Below are 16,046 nucleotides of genomic sequence, written 5' to 3'. Positions count from 1 at the left end.
TCTAGTGAGGCCAGCACTTCAGTTTTATTAGATCTAGCAAAATTTGTATTATATATCAACGATACAAGTGAGGTATACAGCTCAAATTTTGCTTCACCTAATTACATACTGAAAATTCCTTCACCTTCTTCACATGCCATTAATCATGGGACTGAATCCTAATTTCTGTTCTAGTGATTTGATCAATGATACTTTCATTAAATTTATGTTATTGCAAATCCTTCATTAAATTGTTATTGATACTGAATTTATGGAGCTTTTTTTTATCTATTACTTCGAAATTTCAATTACTACTTTGCAATAACTAATTGATTGATTTCCAATTTTATCTCTCCCATGACTTTGTTCATTTTCATCAGTTGTAATTAATTCATCATATCTGCAACTATTTTTCCTTTGCTCAAGATTTAAGAGCACAAAATGGGCATGCTTATCATTTTAGTGATGAAATGCAAACCTCTATTCTAAGTTCTAACACTCATAACCAGCATTTGCAAAATGAGGGATTCGAGGTTAATCCGCTCCTCGTATCTCCTCTCTACCAAACATGTGATTGAACCATCTCATTTGGTGAAAACTCTAAAGTACCTTCAGTCCACTAAACTTTCATGAGTTCCTAGTTCACCTAACCGCCTCTAGTCCAGAATTTGTCTATAGTCGATTAATCCCCCCCCCCAACACCACCCCACCAACCACCCCAAGAAGATTCATAGGAAACATAAAGGCTTCACATTATCTATTTTACCTTCATATCACAAAAAACAAAAGTTATAAACTTACAATGACGACATCAATCATTGTGTAATTCTACCACATAACAATCAACACAACACATAAATATGAGAAGAAAAAAGAGGAAATGAACCGACCAAATGCATAAGCAAAGTTAGGATTATACTCACTAGCCTTATAAGCACGCAATGCGTGCGAAATCATTATCAAAATTAGATCAATTGCCTAACTACATCTAGTAATAATTTGATAGAAAAACTATTTAACAAAGTTTTCCTAAATGAAAAAAGAGGAAAAGAACTGACCAAATGCATAAGCAAGGTTAGGATTATACTCATTCCGAACAGTACAATTTCCATCTGCATACCACGCTATCTCATTCCCTTTCTTCATCTCTCTCGCACTGCCACCACCAAAAAAAAACAAAAAACAAAAAAATTACTCCAAAACCAAAATAAAAAAATAAAATCAAATTCAAACAGTAACGGTAACGGTAAAATAACCTAAGAGGACGAAATCGAACAGTAACGGTAACATTCTCCTTAGGTTTACTAAACTCAGAACGGTCCGACGACGGACTCGCCGGACGTACGGCGACATTCTTAATCGCCGGCGAAGTCAACGGCGACGTAAAACCTTTTTTTGATCGGAAAGGTGACGTGGAACGAGGTGATTTAGAAGACGATGAACTTCCCACCATTGTTGCAGCTTGAAGCTGCTTTCTCTCTCTAAAATGGGTGTTTCTCTCTCTAATTGTAATGGTATTTGCAGGAGAAGTGAAAGAGAGAAGTGGAGGTCACGTGCGTTGGCTGACATTGCCGCCTTAAAGTTGAATTAGTATATAAGTGTCCCTCCAAAATCTGGGGTTTAATTTAAGTTTAAATTTCTGGGGAAGATTTGTTTGTTTTAGGCTTTTTTTGAATATGGATGAGTATGACCTGGAAATTGACCCCATTTATTAAGTGGATTTGCATCAGAATTCAGAAGTGGGTCTCTTGTGTTGTGTGCAACTGTGCAAACTGCAAAGTATCAATCGCTATTGTATTATTACTATCTCGTGCTTGTTGTAGCTATTCTGTATGAGGACTATAATATTTCTAAATAAATGTAAGGGTAAATAACTTTTGGGAAGTTGGTTTTTAAAATAATTAATGCTACAAATTTGCACGGGGTACGAAAAATTATTCTAATGAACAAATTTTGTCTAATACTTTGTTTTGGTAATTTGGTTCTCTGATAAATAATATTTTAGTTTGGCCAATGTCCATGATCAGTTACAACTAGCTAATAATTTATGTACGCGATGTGTGTGGATTTAAAGTTTTGTTGCTTTAGTTTTTAAATCTGAAAGTTACTTAATAATTTTTTCATATGGTTACAGTATGTCAATATCACCCTTTTCCTTTGTATTCGAGAGTTATGCAAATGATACATACTTTTTCACGATATTTAAACTGTAATTAAAAAACAATGATTTCTTACCTGACAATGTTCGGATCGATTAATAACATTGCCGATTTTTCGATTGTATTTCGACTTGAAGTTGTTCGATAGTTTTTAGATACTCAATTTGCACAAAGTTGAACGACCTTGTTATAGGGATAGCAAATTATGAATGTATGTTATGTAAGAACTTAATTTAGTTTTATTTCAAATTTTAAGTAAAATAATGGTGTTTGTAATTTTGTATTGTATGGAGTAATATATTTGAATTGTAGTTTCAAGGTTTTTTTCCCTTCATATAACAACTTTCTGAATTATTCATTGGAATCATTGTTAAATGGAATATTTTTTTGTATTGATTGACAAATTGACAATAATGTCAAATACTCCCTCCGTCCCATAATATAGTGCTTACTTCTCATTTTTCACAAGAATTAAGGAAAATGGAAGGAGTTTTAGGATTTCACAAAAATATATATCTAAGTAAATGTTTATTGGGTATTTTTGTCTTGTAACTAGTTTTTTTCTTCTTTTTCCTTTAAAATAAAATGAAAGAGCAATAGATAGGGGCACATATTTTTTTTAAAAAAAGTAGGGGTATTTTGGAAAGTTTTATGTAGAAATGAAGGTCAATTTAGTCTAAACAAATTGATAAAAAAAAAGAAATAGGCACAACATTTTGGGACACCCAAAGAAGAATGCAAGCACTATATTATGGAACGTAGGGAGTAGATAATTATTTGACTTATTGAATATGATTGATTTTTTCTTCCAAAATTTATTCTTTATTATTAATTACATGATTTATTGTGTGAGTGAGGAGGGTCATTTCATGTGGACGTTATTTGCTCCCCCTTCACTTTTATAATAGAGATCATCAAATATATTAATGTTCCTAAATTTTATATTTCTCTGTAACGAAAAGAATGCAAAAACTAAATATTATACCTCACAAATAATACTCAATTGTTGCATTCTTTCGTTTGCCTAGGAAGTATTTGATTTTTATAACTTTTCGTAATTTTTTATCTAGTGTGAAATTGAAAAATGAAGGTTATGGCATGATAAGTTGTTTGATAAAAAAAGATTCTAAGGAAATGGGGATCAAAATAATAATTTCAATGAAATTGGAGGAAACATAACGTTGTTACCTTAATAAGTGTTAGAGATTAAAAAACTTGTCTACGTCTTTATAGTTATATTTTACATATAATTATAAAAAAATATATATGGTGAAGTGTACATGGTAGATGCCCCCACCCAGAGTCGGTTGTCCATGGTAGACATCTACCCATGTGGTGGGGAATTTATGTCTTCAGAGTTACACTTTACATATAATTATAAAAGAATTATGATTAGGTTTCCATGTTAGACGCCCCACCACACGGTTAGGCGTCCATGGTAGACGCCTACCATGGACACCGGGCCCTGTGGTGGAGTGTTTACCATGGACACCTCACTATATTGTTTTAAAAATTCAATTTTTGGATTGTCGGCGATAACTTCAAGCTCGCCAGAGGAGATGATGTATCGCCGGAAAATAGGTGTTGGTGGCTCCAGTGGTGCAATTCATAGTAGTGGTAGGAAGTTAGGAAAAGGGTAGAAAGAGGATATACAAATGCAGTATAAAAATACGTATTTCGGGCACTAATATGAAAATATAGGGAAATGTTTAACAACTCAGTTTTCTTTGGTTGAAGTTTCTAAATCGGAACTTTACAAATATTGGTGATAAATGTGTTAGAGATAAGAACTCTCTCCATTTCTTAGATTAACAATATTGATAAATAAACTCTCCATTTTAAAGTGGAATGTATTTTTGGTGCTAATCTGTGCCCAAGTGCAAAGTAGTACATGTTTTGAGACAGGCCTTTGATCAGATATTCTTACAATGTGTATACTTGTATTATGTCACCTGGTATGTTGGTTTATGAGCATTTGATGAATGGAAGCAGAAAAATGATATTACATACAACTAGGAGGAAAAAACAGAGTATAGTAGACAAGTAGAGTTAACAAAGTCTACTATGCTGAAGCAGCAATCAGAGGAGCAATATTTTTCTCAAAACAGTATACTTTGGGAAGTTTTTCATGTGTCCTTTGTTAAGAGAGACGAGAGACAAATCGATACGATACAAGACAAGCATAACTAAACGTTCCATGATAGATAATAAGCAATCTCAAGCTCTCAACAAGTGGCACATTGCAGGGAACTGTGTACGATCCCTAATCGGTTAAGATCTACTGAGTATGATACATAGAATCATATACGAACCTCAGCATTCAGACATTTAGTCCTTAATCTCTCCTCAAAATCATATTGAATCATCTGATTAGTGTGACTAAGCGAGCTTGGCCTGAAGTATGGATAAAGAGATATGGTGTTAGCTGAAAATCAAGGAAACTACATTACTTCTTCCATCCACAAAAGATAGGTGCACGTTGGCATACGTGACTCTGAGTCACAATTCTGCAAGTGACGCAAAGCATCAAGGACTATCAGTTCTGGACAGGAAGAAAACCATAAAAGTGTTGGTTAAAATTTGTATTATGTTGTTACTTTAATCTACCGCTTCATCAGCAGCAGCCTGTTGTTCTACCACAGTATAATCATCACTTGTGCCCCATGAAAATGAATTGGTAACCATATAAGCACCTGTATTTACAACAGTAAAGAGCATCAGATTACACAACCTTGAAGTTTTACTAATGCTTCTACAAATTTTTTCGAACAAGGATGGTTAGTCTTACCTTTAATATCTGTCCAAAACCAACTCTGAGTGCACATCAGCTTCTCCACCATTATAGGATGAAGTCTACTACGATGTGGACTCAAAAGCCTGAATTCTCCTGTATCAAACATGTGCTCTGGAGCAACTGACATTATAGGAATAGCCATAATATCTTTAACCATCTTCTTTAAGATAGTATTGTATCTATACCTCCACCAATTCAAAACTGCGATGTCTTCTACACTGTCATCAACTGAAATGATACCCGTTTCCAAGTAGACATCTAATTCAGGTTTACTATTACGTAGCTCTCTTTTTCTCTTTTTCCGGCAATAGGTCTCCCAAGTGTCCTCTATTTTATCACCTGAATCTTCAAGGCCAGAAGAATTTTCGTCATTCTGTTTCTTTTCCAAGCTCACTTTAATTTGATACTCATTGAACAAGTCGTAACAAAGCTGGCGAATGTGCTCAACTTCTTTTTGACTTTCATCTCCATAGATTTCTTGGAAAAAATCCTCAACTTCAACCAATTTATATCTCTCATCTAAGACAGAAGCAATAGCAAAGACATCTCGTACTGAATTCCAATACTTGTCAAATATCTCAAGCATTTTCAATGCCATGTTTCTTACCTGCTCATTACTGCAGCTAACCCACTTACGCAAAATCAGTTTAATTTTACACAAATCGATGAAAAATTTGTTTCCACTGTGATACTTAGAGGCACAGTGCATCACTTTATAGAACAACCTCAGCTTTTGGCAAATTTCTTTCGCCAACTCCCACTCCTCCTCACTAGGCATACACAGGTATTCAGACTCTTCTTTCTTTAGAAGAGAGAAGACAGGTTTATACAAAAGAGCTGTTTCTAGCATTAAGAATGTCGTGTTCCACTTGGCAACACAATCAAGAACCAACTTACTATCGCTATCAGACATACTCAACTCAAGTGATGCTTCCTTGAGCTTCCTCTCTCTTTGACGGGTATCTGTCCAGAACAAGATACTCTCACGTATATTATCAATCACACTTTCTATTATATGAAAACCTTCTTTAACCATCAAGCTCACAGTACGAGCAAAACATCTCATCTGCAACAATTTTCCACCCAAAAGAAGTGAACTACTGGGTAGTTGATCAACTAAGAAATCATGGAATCCCTCATCAAATGCATCGTCAATAGCAATGGTAGAGATTTTCGAAGCCACATCCCAGTCAAAAAGACACTTCACAGTGAGTTTAGCAACCAACTCATTTGTGCATCCACGAGGAAGATTTAAAAACCTTCAAAACGTGTAAAGATAACAATTATATTTGCAAACAAAAAATGCAACTGCACAAAAAGAATGGTTACATGACTTATGTATTAAACTACCTCATCATGCGACGTTGAACCTGCCACTCACTATTGATCATTTGTCCCGTGATTGCAATGTATTTTTTGGTTTGATCACAAGAAGCAAATTTATCTACAGTGACGGCAATCTTGCTGTCAGTCTCATTGAACAACAGCATCGAAACATCCTTTTCAAACTCATAGATCTTTGATATGTCGCATTTCAGGGTGTTTTGAGAAACCATGGGATAAACACTTTCCAAAAGTCCTTTGAAACCCCTATGATCAACCATGGAAAGGGGATAGTCATGTAAAATGATAGTCTTTGCCAACTCTCTCCTCAAATCCATTGGATACAAGGTAAGCTGATCAATAGTTTTGAGGCGTCCAGCTCGTTCACACATTATTGGTTTATTATACATATCAGAAGTTTGCATGGAAGATACTCCATCATCCTCGTCACCTGATGGTTCCAAATTATTGTCTAATGCAGGAGGACGAACAATAGCACCCGGATCTATAGACTTAGAGTTTGACCCTCCAGAGGACATTTCCACCCTACCATGTTGAAGCAGATAAGAAGGCTTACAAGAATTAGAAAAATATGGCACCAACAAATACCATAAAAGTGCAGGAAGGTACAAACCAAAGCACACTTCAAAACATCCTAGAAGTGATCCCATGCTATCTTTAGAATCATCAATATGTTTTTATGATCAGGAATTATGACTTCAATTCTTTAAGAATTTTTGTCCCCCTTTCTAGGGAATTACATACAATAAGTTCAATTGCTAATATGAATACTTATAAAGATATCTTTATATCTTTTCATGAGCTCACAAGGCCCCCCAATTCTTCACTCTCTTTTAACATAATTATTTGCATTGTTAGTAGACCTCCTTTATGCAATCTTTCTATCAAAATGTTACTTACTCCATAACGAAAATATTACAACATTTGGGATGGGCACGGACTCCTAGTCAAAATTTGGTAATTGTAGTTACATCATAGATGGATGAATTAGTGAAAAGTAGGAAAGAGAAAAAAGGAAGGGACCATTTGGTTAGTTGTCCATGTGGGGCATTTAGGAACAATATTTGGAGGGAAATTTTTGCCTTTTGCCTTTTTAGGAGAGAGAAAAAAGGGCTCATACATGACCTTCCCCCCCCCCCCATTTTTTATAACTGCTAAGAGGAAAAAATTGTGAGTAGGCAAATATTTAGGTGCCAAGTATTTTTGGCTGCTCAAAGCACGGCGCCATTTTTGGAACGATTTAATGAAAAAAAATTTAAGCAACCCAAATTTGTAACCTTAGTCATTAAGTTAAAATTCAAAGTTTCCCACCAATTTGCATTGTTTCAACCCTAATTACACCTCCCTCTATATAAGGAAAGGAACCCATAAGAAATTGATTGTTTAAATACACAAAATATCAGCCCACAATGGCTTAAGCCTTAAGTTAACTCTCAAATTAGTCACTGCACACACTATACATCTTCTTGCACACTCTCAAATTATTCTTACATGCACACAAGAGGACAAATCCTGATAGGAAAAATCTCCTAAATCTGCGGGCAAGAAGATGTACAATCTGTGCATTGACTAATTTGAGAGTTAACTTAAACAATACAAAAAGGTGTTAAAAGGTGTTTTTTTAAGAAAAGGTGCACTTATGAGGTGGTTTTCGACAATTTTTCCAATCATATACCAAGTTCATACCTCATTATGTTAGAATGAGTTTCAAAATTGTTAATTATGACTTGAAATCTTGTGAATGGCATAAGGCTAACTTCGAATGCACATGTCTCTCAATCTATAAATAATTTTGATGTGATTCAAATTGGAGGTGATAGCTTGTTCAAAGAGTTTTCCAACGATAGGTCATATGCCCAATTCCGATGAGAAACGAGAAAGTTACGCCCGTTTTACGAAGGACTGCCGAGAGCATACCGCGACTTGCGGTAGCCACCGCGACTCGCGGTTTTAAAGATAAGTTTCCGAATCAGTTTTTCTTTTTAGTGTTCATTATTTACACACAACTTATGAAACACTTTTAGCCTTTAGAATTTAGGACTCCTTGTATTATTCTCTCTGATTTTCTCCATTATAGTGAAGAAGCTCTAATCCCTGACATGTGGACGTAGGTCAAATTTGACTGAACCACGTAAATCCTTGTATTATTTGTTTGTTCATCTTTATTGTTTTCTCACCTTTTCTGTTCCGCATTAATCAAACTACAACACCCTATTTCCTAACAAAAATTCCAAATTTAATAATACGCCATATTTTGTTAAGGGAACTATGGTCAAAAGTACAAAAATTCCAAATTTAATAATACGCCATATTTTGTTAAGGGAACTATGGTCAAAAGTGTGCAAGTTTGGCCCTAAACTACAAACTAAGATAATCACTCTAAATCAAAGAATGTGGAGTATAAAGTTAAAAATGTAATTTTTGGGAAATTAGGGAAGTAGAAAGGTCATATACAGCAGTATAGAAAGGATTGTAAGTCAAAATTCGAAAAACCTATAATTTATATGAGACAAAAGTCTAATATTTCAATTTCTACTTATTTCGTCCAACTCTCACCCATTGAATGAGTAAAATTTTGGTATAGCATACAAGATTTTGCAGTGAAGTTATAGAACCTAAGAGAATAACGAGTAAATAATCAAGCGTAATTGCGTAAAAGAGCAAAATTGTAAGCAAATGAAGGAAGAAGAGTAAAGAATATGCTAACCTTGGGAAAAGTTGGTCAGCAATGCAAATAACTAAGCAATGCAATTGACGAAATGGAAGCGGGACTATTGGAATAAGGCCAAGGTGAGTAACTTATATTGCGCGTTATTTGAACTTGCGAAGGAGTTGGCCCGAATGCACGACCACGAAGGCTGCCCAATTAATCTAGAGATTTGTGAATAGTGTAGATTTGGTGGCCTTTTTACAAAAAAAAAAAATGATTTTTTTTATTAAAAAAAAAAAAAGAAAAACGCTGAAATTTATTACTAAAATGTCATTAAAGTTACAAATTTTATCATACACCAGGGTGTATCATGAACATGGTACACTCAAAGCTATTTTTTGTTCATTGATCATTTAAAATCATCTAAATGAGCAAAATGTATTAAAAAAGAGACTTCCAAATGAGTAGATGAGCAAAAATTAGTCTTGGGTGTATGATGAATGAACTCCATTGAATTTGCACTATTTTACAATTCTCCGAAATTAATTAGGAATTTCCACACGACCACCTTAATACTAAACTATAACACTATTGAGTAGGACAAACGTAGACGATGTTTGAGTTTCAAATCCTTTTACAAGGGTGGGAGTTTATTTAGGAGTGTGAATAGTGCAAATTTAATAACATTTTAGTAATAAATTTGAACTTTTATTAAAGGAAAATTTCAAAAAAAAAAAAAAAACTGAAATTTATTACGAATATGCCATTGTATTTGCACTATGTATCCATCTCCGAGATTAATTAGGAATTTCCTATACGTTTAGAGTGACGAAGATTATTCGAGCTAGATTATCGAAACCGAATTAGAATTCAATTTTTAGACTTAATCAATCGTATCCTCATCGTTTGTTTGACGATTAATATCTCTAACTGATCATGAAAACAAAATTATTTAAAAAAATAACATTTTAAAATATATGTCGACAAAAGCTCAACAACACTTTAAATGCTAACATTTGGGTTTTATATATATACATGTTAAAAAATATGATCAAAGTAAAATTTGTAAACAATGCAAGAGTTAAATTGGAGCATCTATTTAGAAAAAAGAGTATATGTATGGAGGTTATCTAAGTTCCATACCAGTCCAATTGGACCATTGACTGACAAGGTCTGACCATCCTGGAGTTCCTTGACGATTAGGGATAACAATTGGGTGTTCATGGATAGTTAACCGTCCCAAAATAACATTTCGGTTTCGTAATCGTAAGTTTCAGTTTGCTCTTTTTGCGAAACGTAACCGTTTAGACCGGTTACCGCCTTAGCGGTTAACCTTTTTCGGTACGGTATTTCGGTTAACCATTAACCATTATTTAAGTTATACTATTATGTTTTACTACTTTTTTCATATATTTTAATATTATATATATATATATATATATATATTCTAATATAAAATGTATTATAAAAGGATGAAAAACATAACTAACACTAAGAATTCACTCCATTTCCTGATTATAGTGTTTATATCAGAGTTTCTGAATAATTACATACTTCCTCTAATTGTTGTAACTTAGTAACAAATATTAGAATTAATGTAATTGTTTGAAAATGTTTCACAATAATTAAATAGAGGGAAAAAAATATTTAGGTATTTCGGTTAACCGTTATCTCAAAAATTATATACATAACCGTACCGTTTAACCGTTAATTTTACCGGTTCGGTAACCGTACCGTTAAGATATTTTTTATCGGTACGGTTACCACCTATTTAGACCGATTTTTCGAAACTTCGGTATCGGTTTTTTATGGACACCCTCAGATAACATGTATATGATACCGAAATTGCTATTATAATGGTATTTAACAGGCACCTTACTAGTGTTATACACCGAGGCCATTATTCTTACTATGGGTCTGGGCCTGATCGAGTACTTACTCAGTGAGCCTATGGGCCTAAAGATAAGTACCAAAAAGAAGATAGAATTACATTCAACGTAACCAATAGGAGCATTGTCCTAACTAACTTGGGACATTGTCGACTCCTATAAATAATCCATGATCTGAAACATAACACATAAAATATGTTCATAAACACTAATACACGCCACTTGAGATTTACCGACTTTACCTTTACTGACTTAGGCATCGGAGGAGCGTTCTCTGGATCGATCTCCGAGATCAGTTTACGTGTTTTATATTCCAGGACTCTGAACCGGCATACGTAGACCTGGCAATCAGACCAATCGAATCGGGTTCAGACTGGTTCAATTCAGATCCGACAGTTTCTAGATCAAGTTATATTCGAACCGGACCATTTCGGATCGGCCCGGAATTTGGATTATGTTTCGGATCATCATCGGATTGGGATGCTTTTCGGAGCGGATGGTGAATTGTCTCACATTTATTATGTATGGAGTTGTTACTCCTTTGGTCTCATGGTTTCTTTGACTATGAGCTTTTGTTATGTATATATGGAACTGCCACTCTTCGTGCTTTCTAAAAGTATACATAACTAATTTGCATAATCAGAACTTGTATACATAACTAATTTGCATATGTATAACTAATTTGCATATATATGGAACTGTCACTCTTCGTGCTTTCGTGATTTCGGATGAAATTCGGATCAAGATTAATTTGGACCGAACCAAGGTTCGGGCCTAGATCGGATCACGGATCGAATATTTCGGACCAGATTTTCGGATCAGGACCAACTTTGCCAGGTCTAGGCATACATGGTCAAGGGGTACCGGTTAACCACAACAATATTTATTCCATACAGAAACAATATCTTTTAAAAATTATTCTACTTGTCACAATTTAATGTCAAACAAAGAAATGTTTATAAATATGACAAACAGGTTAATCGAATTCATATTAAATATGATGACTACAAGTTTGCATCGTGTCAATTCAAGGTTAGACTTGGTCCACAATTATTGTTTGTCCAAGACATTGAACATTTGGGTTTGAGTCGATCAAACGGCTAAGTGATCTAAAGACGCCTTACATCCACCAGCTATTAATCACAATGTATGCAACTTTGTCTCAACAAAAAAAAAAATCTACAATATATCCTAGCAAATAGTTAATCATAATGAACATGGCTATTCATAGCCAAATGTAAATAGAAGCATAAATATGTTGTTCAAGACCAATAAAAAATGAGTCCGTTTTGGATATAACATGTTACACCATACCATATCTTATCGTGTAGCATGTATCATGACATACACTCCAACAATAAATAGTATGGACTATATAAATAATGACATGAATCTCATGTCATTTTTTCATTTATATCATGTCATTTGAGGTCATTTTACCAAAAAAATGGTTGTTTGCAAGTTGTTACACAGTAAATTATGGTGTATCAGTTACACCCTATGTGAACAAAATTGCTTTGTTGTAGTCTTGCAGGTCATCAATGAGAACGTCGACAAATTAGGTGGGGGGGGGGGGGTTGAATGTTTTATATGTTGTTTACTTTCCTATGTCATTGCGGTGCACTAGACAGGTACATCGTGCGTGTTAACTCGTGAACACAGTTTGGTGCTAGTTTAAATGCAATAGTATGTCATAGTCGTTTCAATGTTTTCCAGGAAAGACAATTATCTAATATATAATTTTGAGCCTATTCGGTATTGACGAATAATGAAATTTAAAACTTAACGTCTTTCCTCAATTTAATTATCATTTTACTACCAACATTTAAACCTAGTATTGCACTTATGTCATAACATCTCAACCTCCCACAATCATGCTTCGTTGATCCGCTTATATTTACTATGCACACATAAAGCTCGATCGACATCAAAACTCGTGCTCTTGTTGGCTACGCGAATAGGCAAGGGTATCTGTTTTTTCAGATAGATCCTCATTTGTGCGTACTACATGCACAAAAGCTTCATTATGCAGTTGGCTTGCACCTTCGCCGTCAGGAACAACAAGAGTGTGTCATACCTTTGAGAGTTCAACACTCAAACCGTGACATTAAGGAATTATTGTTTCACAAATTCTTGTATACAGCCGGCCACACCAGAAATTTCGCGTGCGGCCGGCCCATATATAAGCCCAGGTGGAAATTAGTGCTTCTTCTTCCGCGTGATTCTCTTGTGAATTAAATACCAAACTCTTCTCTCTCATGGTTGAAGCCGACGACGACGTTACTTCCCCTAGACCTCTTCAAGACTCTTTAACATTTTCTCTCTCCTCAATTCATTTCTTCTATTTTCTCTCTCTTCCATTGAAAGAAGCTTCATCCGTTCTCTCTTTTCTTCTTTTCTTTCTTTTCAATCTTTGGAAAACTCTTGTATTTGATATCTATCTTGTAATTTCTCTCTCCTCTTTCTAAATTGTTATCTTTGGGGGAAAAGAGTTTGAAGATTGAATTGGATAAGTTAATTTGGTGATTTTAAACAGAAGTTAGTTTAACGTTTGCTTCGATTTGGGGATTTCATCTGAGTAACCTCCTTTATTGATATCAGTAACCTTATTTATTCATACCATATCATACTAGTAATCTCATTTGTTCATATGAGTAACTTTAAAATATTATACGAGTAATGTAAAAATATTGCTGGAATAACCTCGTTTAATACTATGAGCAACCTCATTTAATCTTACGAGTAACCTTGTTTAATCATACTAGTAACCATATTTATTTATACGAGTAACCTCATTTAATCATACGAGTAACTTCAATTGTTCACACAAGTAACCCCCTATTTATTAGTACGAGCTAGTAACCTCATTCATCTATAAAGAATAACCCTATTTATTCATACCAGTAACCCCATTTAATCATATGAGTAACCTCATTTTATTCATAAGAGTAACCCCATTTTATTCGCATTGGTAACCCCAATTGTTCATACAAGTAACCCCCACTTACTAATACGAGTAACCTCATTCGTTCAACAGGAGTAAGCCATTTATTCATACTAGTAACCCCATTTAATCATATGAGTAACCTCAGTTTGTTCACATAAATAACCCCATTTTATTCGTATCAGTAACCCCAATTATTCATACAATTAACTCCCACATATTAATAAGAGTAACATCATTAGTTCATAAGGAGTAATCCAATTTATTCATACTAGTAAACTCATTTAATCATATGAGTAACCTTATTTGTTCACATAGGTAATCCCATTTTGCTTATAAGAGTAACACATTTTTTTTATAGGAGTGACACCTTTTTATTGTTAAAAGTAACCACATACTCACACAAGTAACTCCGTTTGGTCATAAGAGTAACTCTCTCTGTTCATAAGAGCAACTTCATTTGTTCATAAGGGTTTGTGCATAAGGGTCAAATTCAAAAGGTCATATCTCACTGCACGCTTAATATTTTGGGAAAATTCAAGTTGAAGATGAAATTTGGCTCAATAGCTTTCCAATGCATGGTCAAAAGCTCGATTCCGATGAGAAACGAGTGAAATATGACCATTTGAAAATAAGCTGACGGGCTGATAGGGTCGCGGCCAGACCTGTAATTTCGCGTGTGGCCGGCCACACACAAGATGCGTTGTTATCGTTTTCTCATTTGTTTCCCTTTTCAGAGCCTAATTGTTTGCGTGGCGTTGCAAATATGTCGGAGGTTATTATTATAGCATTGAGCAGATCTTTGCACTATAAGTGTCTTAATCTAGTGAAATTTCATCTTCGAAACCCATAATTCAAAACCAAGAGGAGATTCACCTTAGTTTCATGTATGATTGTTGATGATCATGTTATGTCACACTAAATTATCAACTATGTATGTAATAATGATTATTGGATAACAAGGAAGAAGATCTAATTTGAACAAATATCCTCTAACATTAGCAAATACTTGTTGTCAAGGGAGGCCTGTAAGTAAGGAAGACACTTATCTTTAGATAGATATGCAATACGGTTTTTTCACCAAGTATCCTTGTGGTTTTTCAAAATTCATGGGGTACCCCTACTTTTAAAAAAATGAACTAGGTACCCTTACTTTGGGGGTGAAATGCACAAAATGTACTTAATAACTAACAGTGTCAAGTTTATGTTAGTCATTAATCATAATTAATCCCTCTAACCCTAATAAAATCCTAATTATCCCTAATTAACTAACTAAACCCTAACTTCTAACCCTATCCCCCTAACTTCAAACCCTAACCTAACCTTAACCCCCCAAACTTCAAACCCTAACCCTACCACCACCTAACCACAACCACCTCCCCTCCCCCCTCTTCATCCCCAACCCCTACCCCCGTAGCCCCGCAGCAGACCCCTCCCCCACCCCATCTGCCCTCCCCCGCAGCACCACTCTCCTCCTTTCCCCACCCCATCCCCCATCAGCCTCACATCAATGCCTGCTGGTGGTTTCTCTCTCTCCTCGCCGGTATGCATCACCCTACCTCGTCGGTTTCTCCTCTATTCTTGCTTCTCTCTCTCTCCACTCGCTCAGTGGGGGGGGGGGGTTAACGAGGATAGAGAAGGTAGACGGAGGGGGTTGCAGGGGTGGGGAGATCGACGAGGGCTGCTGCGAGAGGTGGGGGAGAGGGGAGGGCGGTTGCGGGGTGGGGGAGGAGTGGGTGAGGGTAGAAGGGGTTGTGGTGGTTGGTAGTTAGGGTTAGGGTTTAGGGTGGGGGTGGGGTGTTAGAAGGTTAGGATTAGGGTTAGGGTTAGAGGGGTTAATTGACCCTAATGACTAACGAAAACTTGACACCGTTAGTCATTAAGGCATTTCGTGAATTTTATTGAAATAATAAGGGTATTTGAAAAACCACAGGGGTACCTGGTGAAAAAACTATATACAATAATATCAATCCACGTTCTTGTTATCTAAAGTTGACTGTGTGGACCCTCCCCATTTTAATTTTAATTATATTCTAACAAGAGTTGTAATATTCAAAGTAATGTTTTACTATCCTTCTCACAAAAAGAAAACAAATTACACCTCTTGATGGGGTATAGCTGCACTTCAGACCAGGCCCGCCCTTAACATGTCCGAAGTGGAACATGGAACAGATCTTAGTTTCAAAGGACCTTCCAAGTTGAAAAAAAATCTTTAAACATAAAAAACTTGAAGTTGATAGTCAAAATGTCTACAAGTTTATTGAATTCAGATCTCTTTGGAATTGAA

At 35.2% G+C, this 16,046-nt stretch overlaps 2 protein-coding genes across 8 annotated transcripts in view; both read right to left on the bottom strand.

Moving 5' to 3' along the window:
• Positions 1-1,667, bottom strand: part of LOC104891044 (kinesin-like protein KIN-7E, chloroplastic) — a 28,446-nt gene extending 26,779 nt beyond the window's left edge. For 2 of the 5 annotated variants that reach the window (XM_048641568.2, XM_048641567.2), the window contains exons 1-2: positions 1,236-1,666; positions 1,038-1,135 (exon numbers count right to left, since the gene is read on the bottom strand). In XM_048641568.2, coding sequence (XP_048497525.1) covers positions 1,038-1,135; positions 1,236-1,432 — 295 coding nt within the window. In that variant the 5' untranslated portion in view covers positions 1,433-1,666. Of the gene's footprint in view, positions 1-1,037; positions 1,136-1,235 lie in introns of all 5 variants that reach the window. The other 3 variants (XM_048641570.2, XM_048641569.2, XM_048641575.1) reach the window with 3 other exon arrangements.
• Positions 1,668-4,154: 2,487 nt separating this feature from the next.
• Positions 4,155-9,725, bottom strand: LOC104891062 (zinc finger BED domain-containing protein RICESLEEPER 2). 3 transcript variants are annotated; one of them, XM_048641587.2, is made up of 5 exons: positions 8,984-9,725; positions 6,283-6,801; positions 4,927-6,191; positions 4,736-4,831; positions 4,155-4,563 (listed from the first exon to the last, which is right to left on the bottom strand). In XM_048641587.2, the coding sequence occupies exons 2-4, from the start codon at positions 6,792-6,794 to the stop codon at positions 4,737-4,739; spliced, it is 1,872 nt and encodes a 623-aa protein (XP_048497544.1). In that variant the 5' UTR covers positions 6,795-6,801; positions 8,984-9,725; the 3' UTR covers positions 4,155-4,563; position 4,736. The 3 variants fall into 3 exon arrangements, with proteins under 3 accessions (XP_048497544.1, XP_048497541.1, XP_048497539.1); XM_048641584.2 differs by having other exon boundaries at positions 4,698-4,831; positions 8,984-9,724; XM_048641582.2 differs by having other exon boundaries at positions 4,155-4,532; positions 8,984-9,724.
• Between the last annotated feature and the right edge of the window lie 6,321 nt (positions 9,726-16,046).

Source organism: Beta vulgaris, chromosome 1 (genome assembly GCF_026745355.1).
Source record: "Beta vulgaris subsp. vulgaris cultivar EL10 chromosome 1, EL10.2, whole genome shotgun sequence".
Classification (NCBI taxonomy): Eukaryota; Viridiplantae; Streptophyta; class Magnoliopsida; order Caryophyllales; family Amaranthaceae; genus Beta; species Beta vulgaris.
The sequence above is the reverse complement of the archived record's forward strand: the minus strand, read 5'-3'. Positions and strand labels throughout refer to the sequence as shown.

What these genes read in the sequence shown, in the direction of transcription:
- LOC104891062 (XM_048641587.2), bottom strand. Translation starts at nt 6,794, where the DNA reads ATGTCCTCTGGAGGGTCAAACTCTAAGTCTATAGATCCGGGTGCTATT. An exon ending in GTTCAACGTCGCATGATGAG is followed by an intron (nt 6,192 to 6,282) that starts GTAGTTTAATAC and finishes CACGTTTTGAAG; the next exon opens with GTTTTTAAATCTTCCTCGTG. An exon ending in GTTTTGGACAGATATTAAAG is followed by an intron (nt 4,832 to 4,926) that starts GTAAGACTAACC and finishes TTGTAAATACAG; the next exon opens with GTGCTTATATGGTTACCAAT.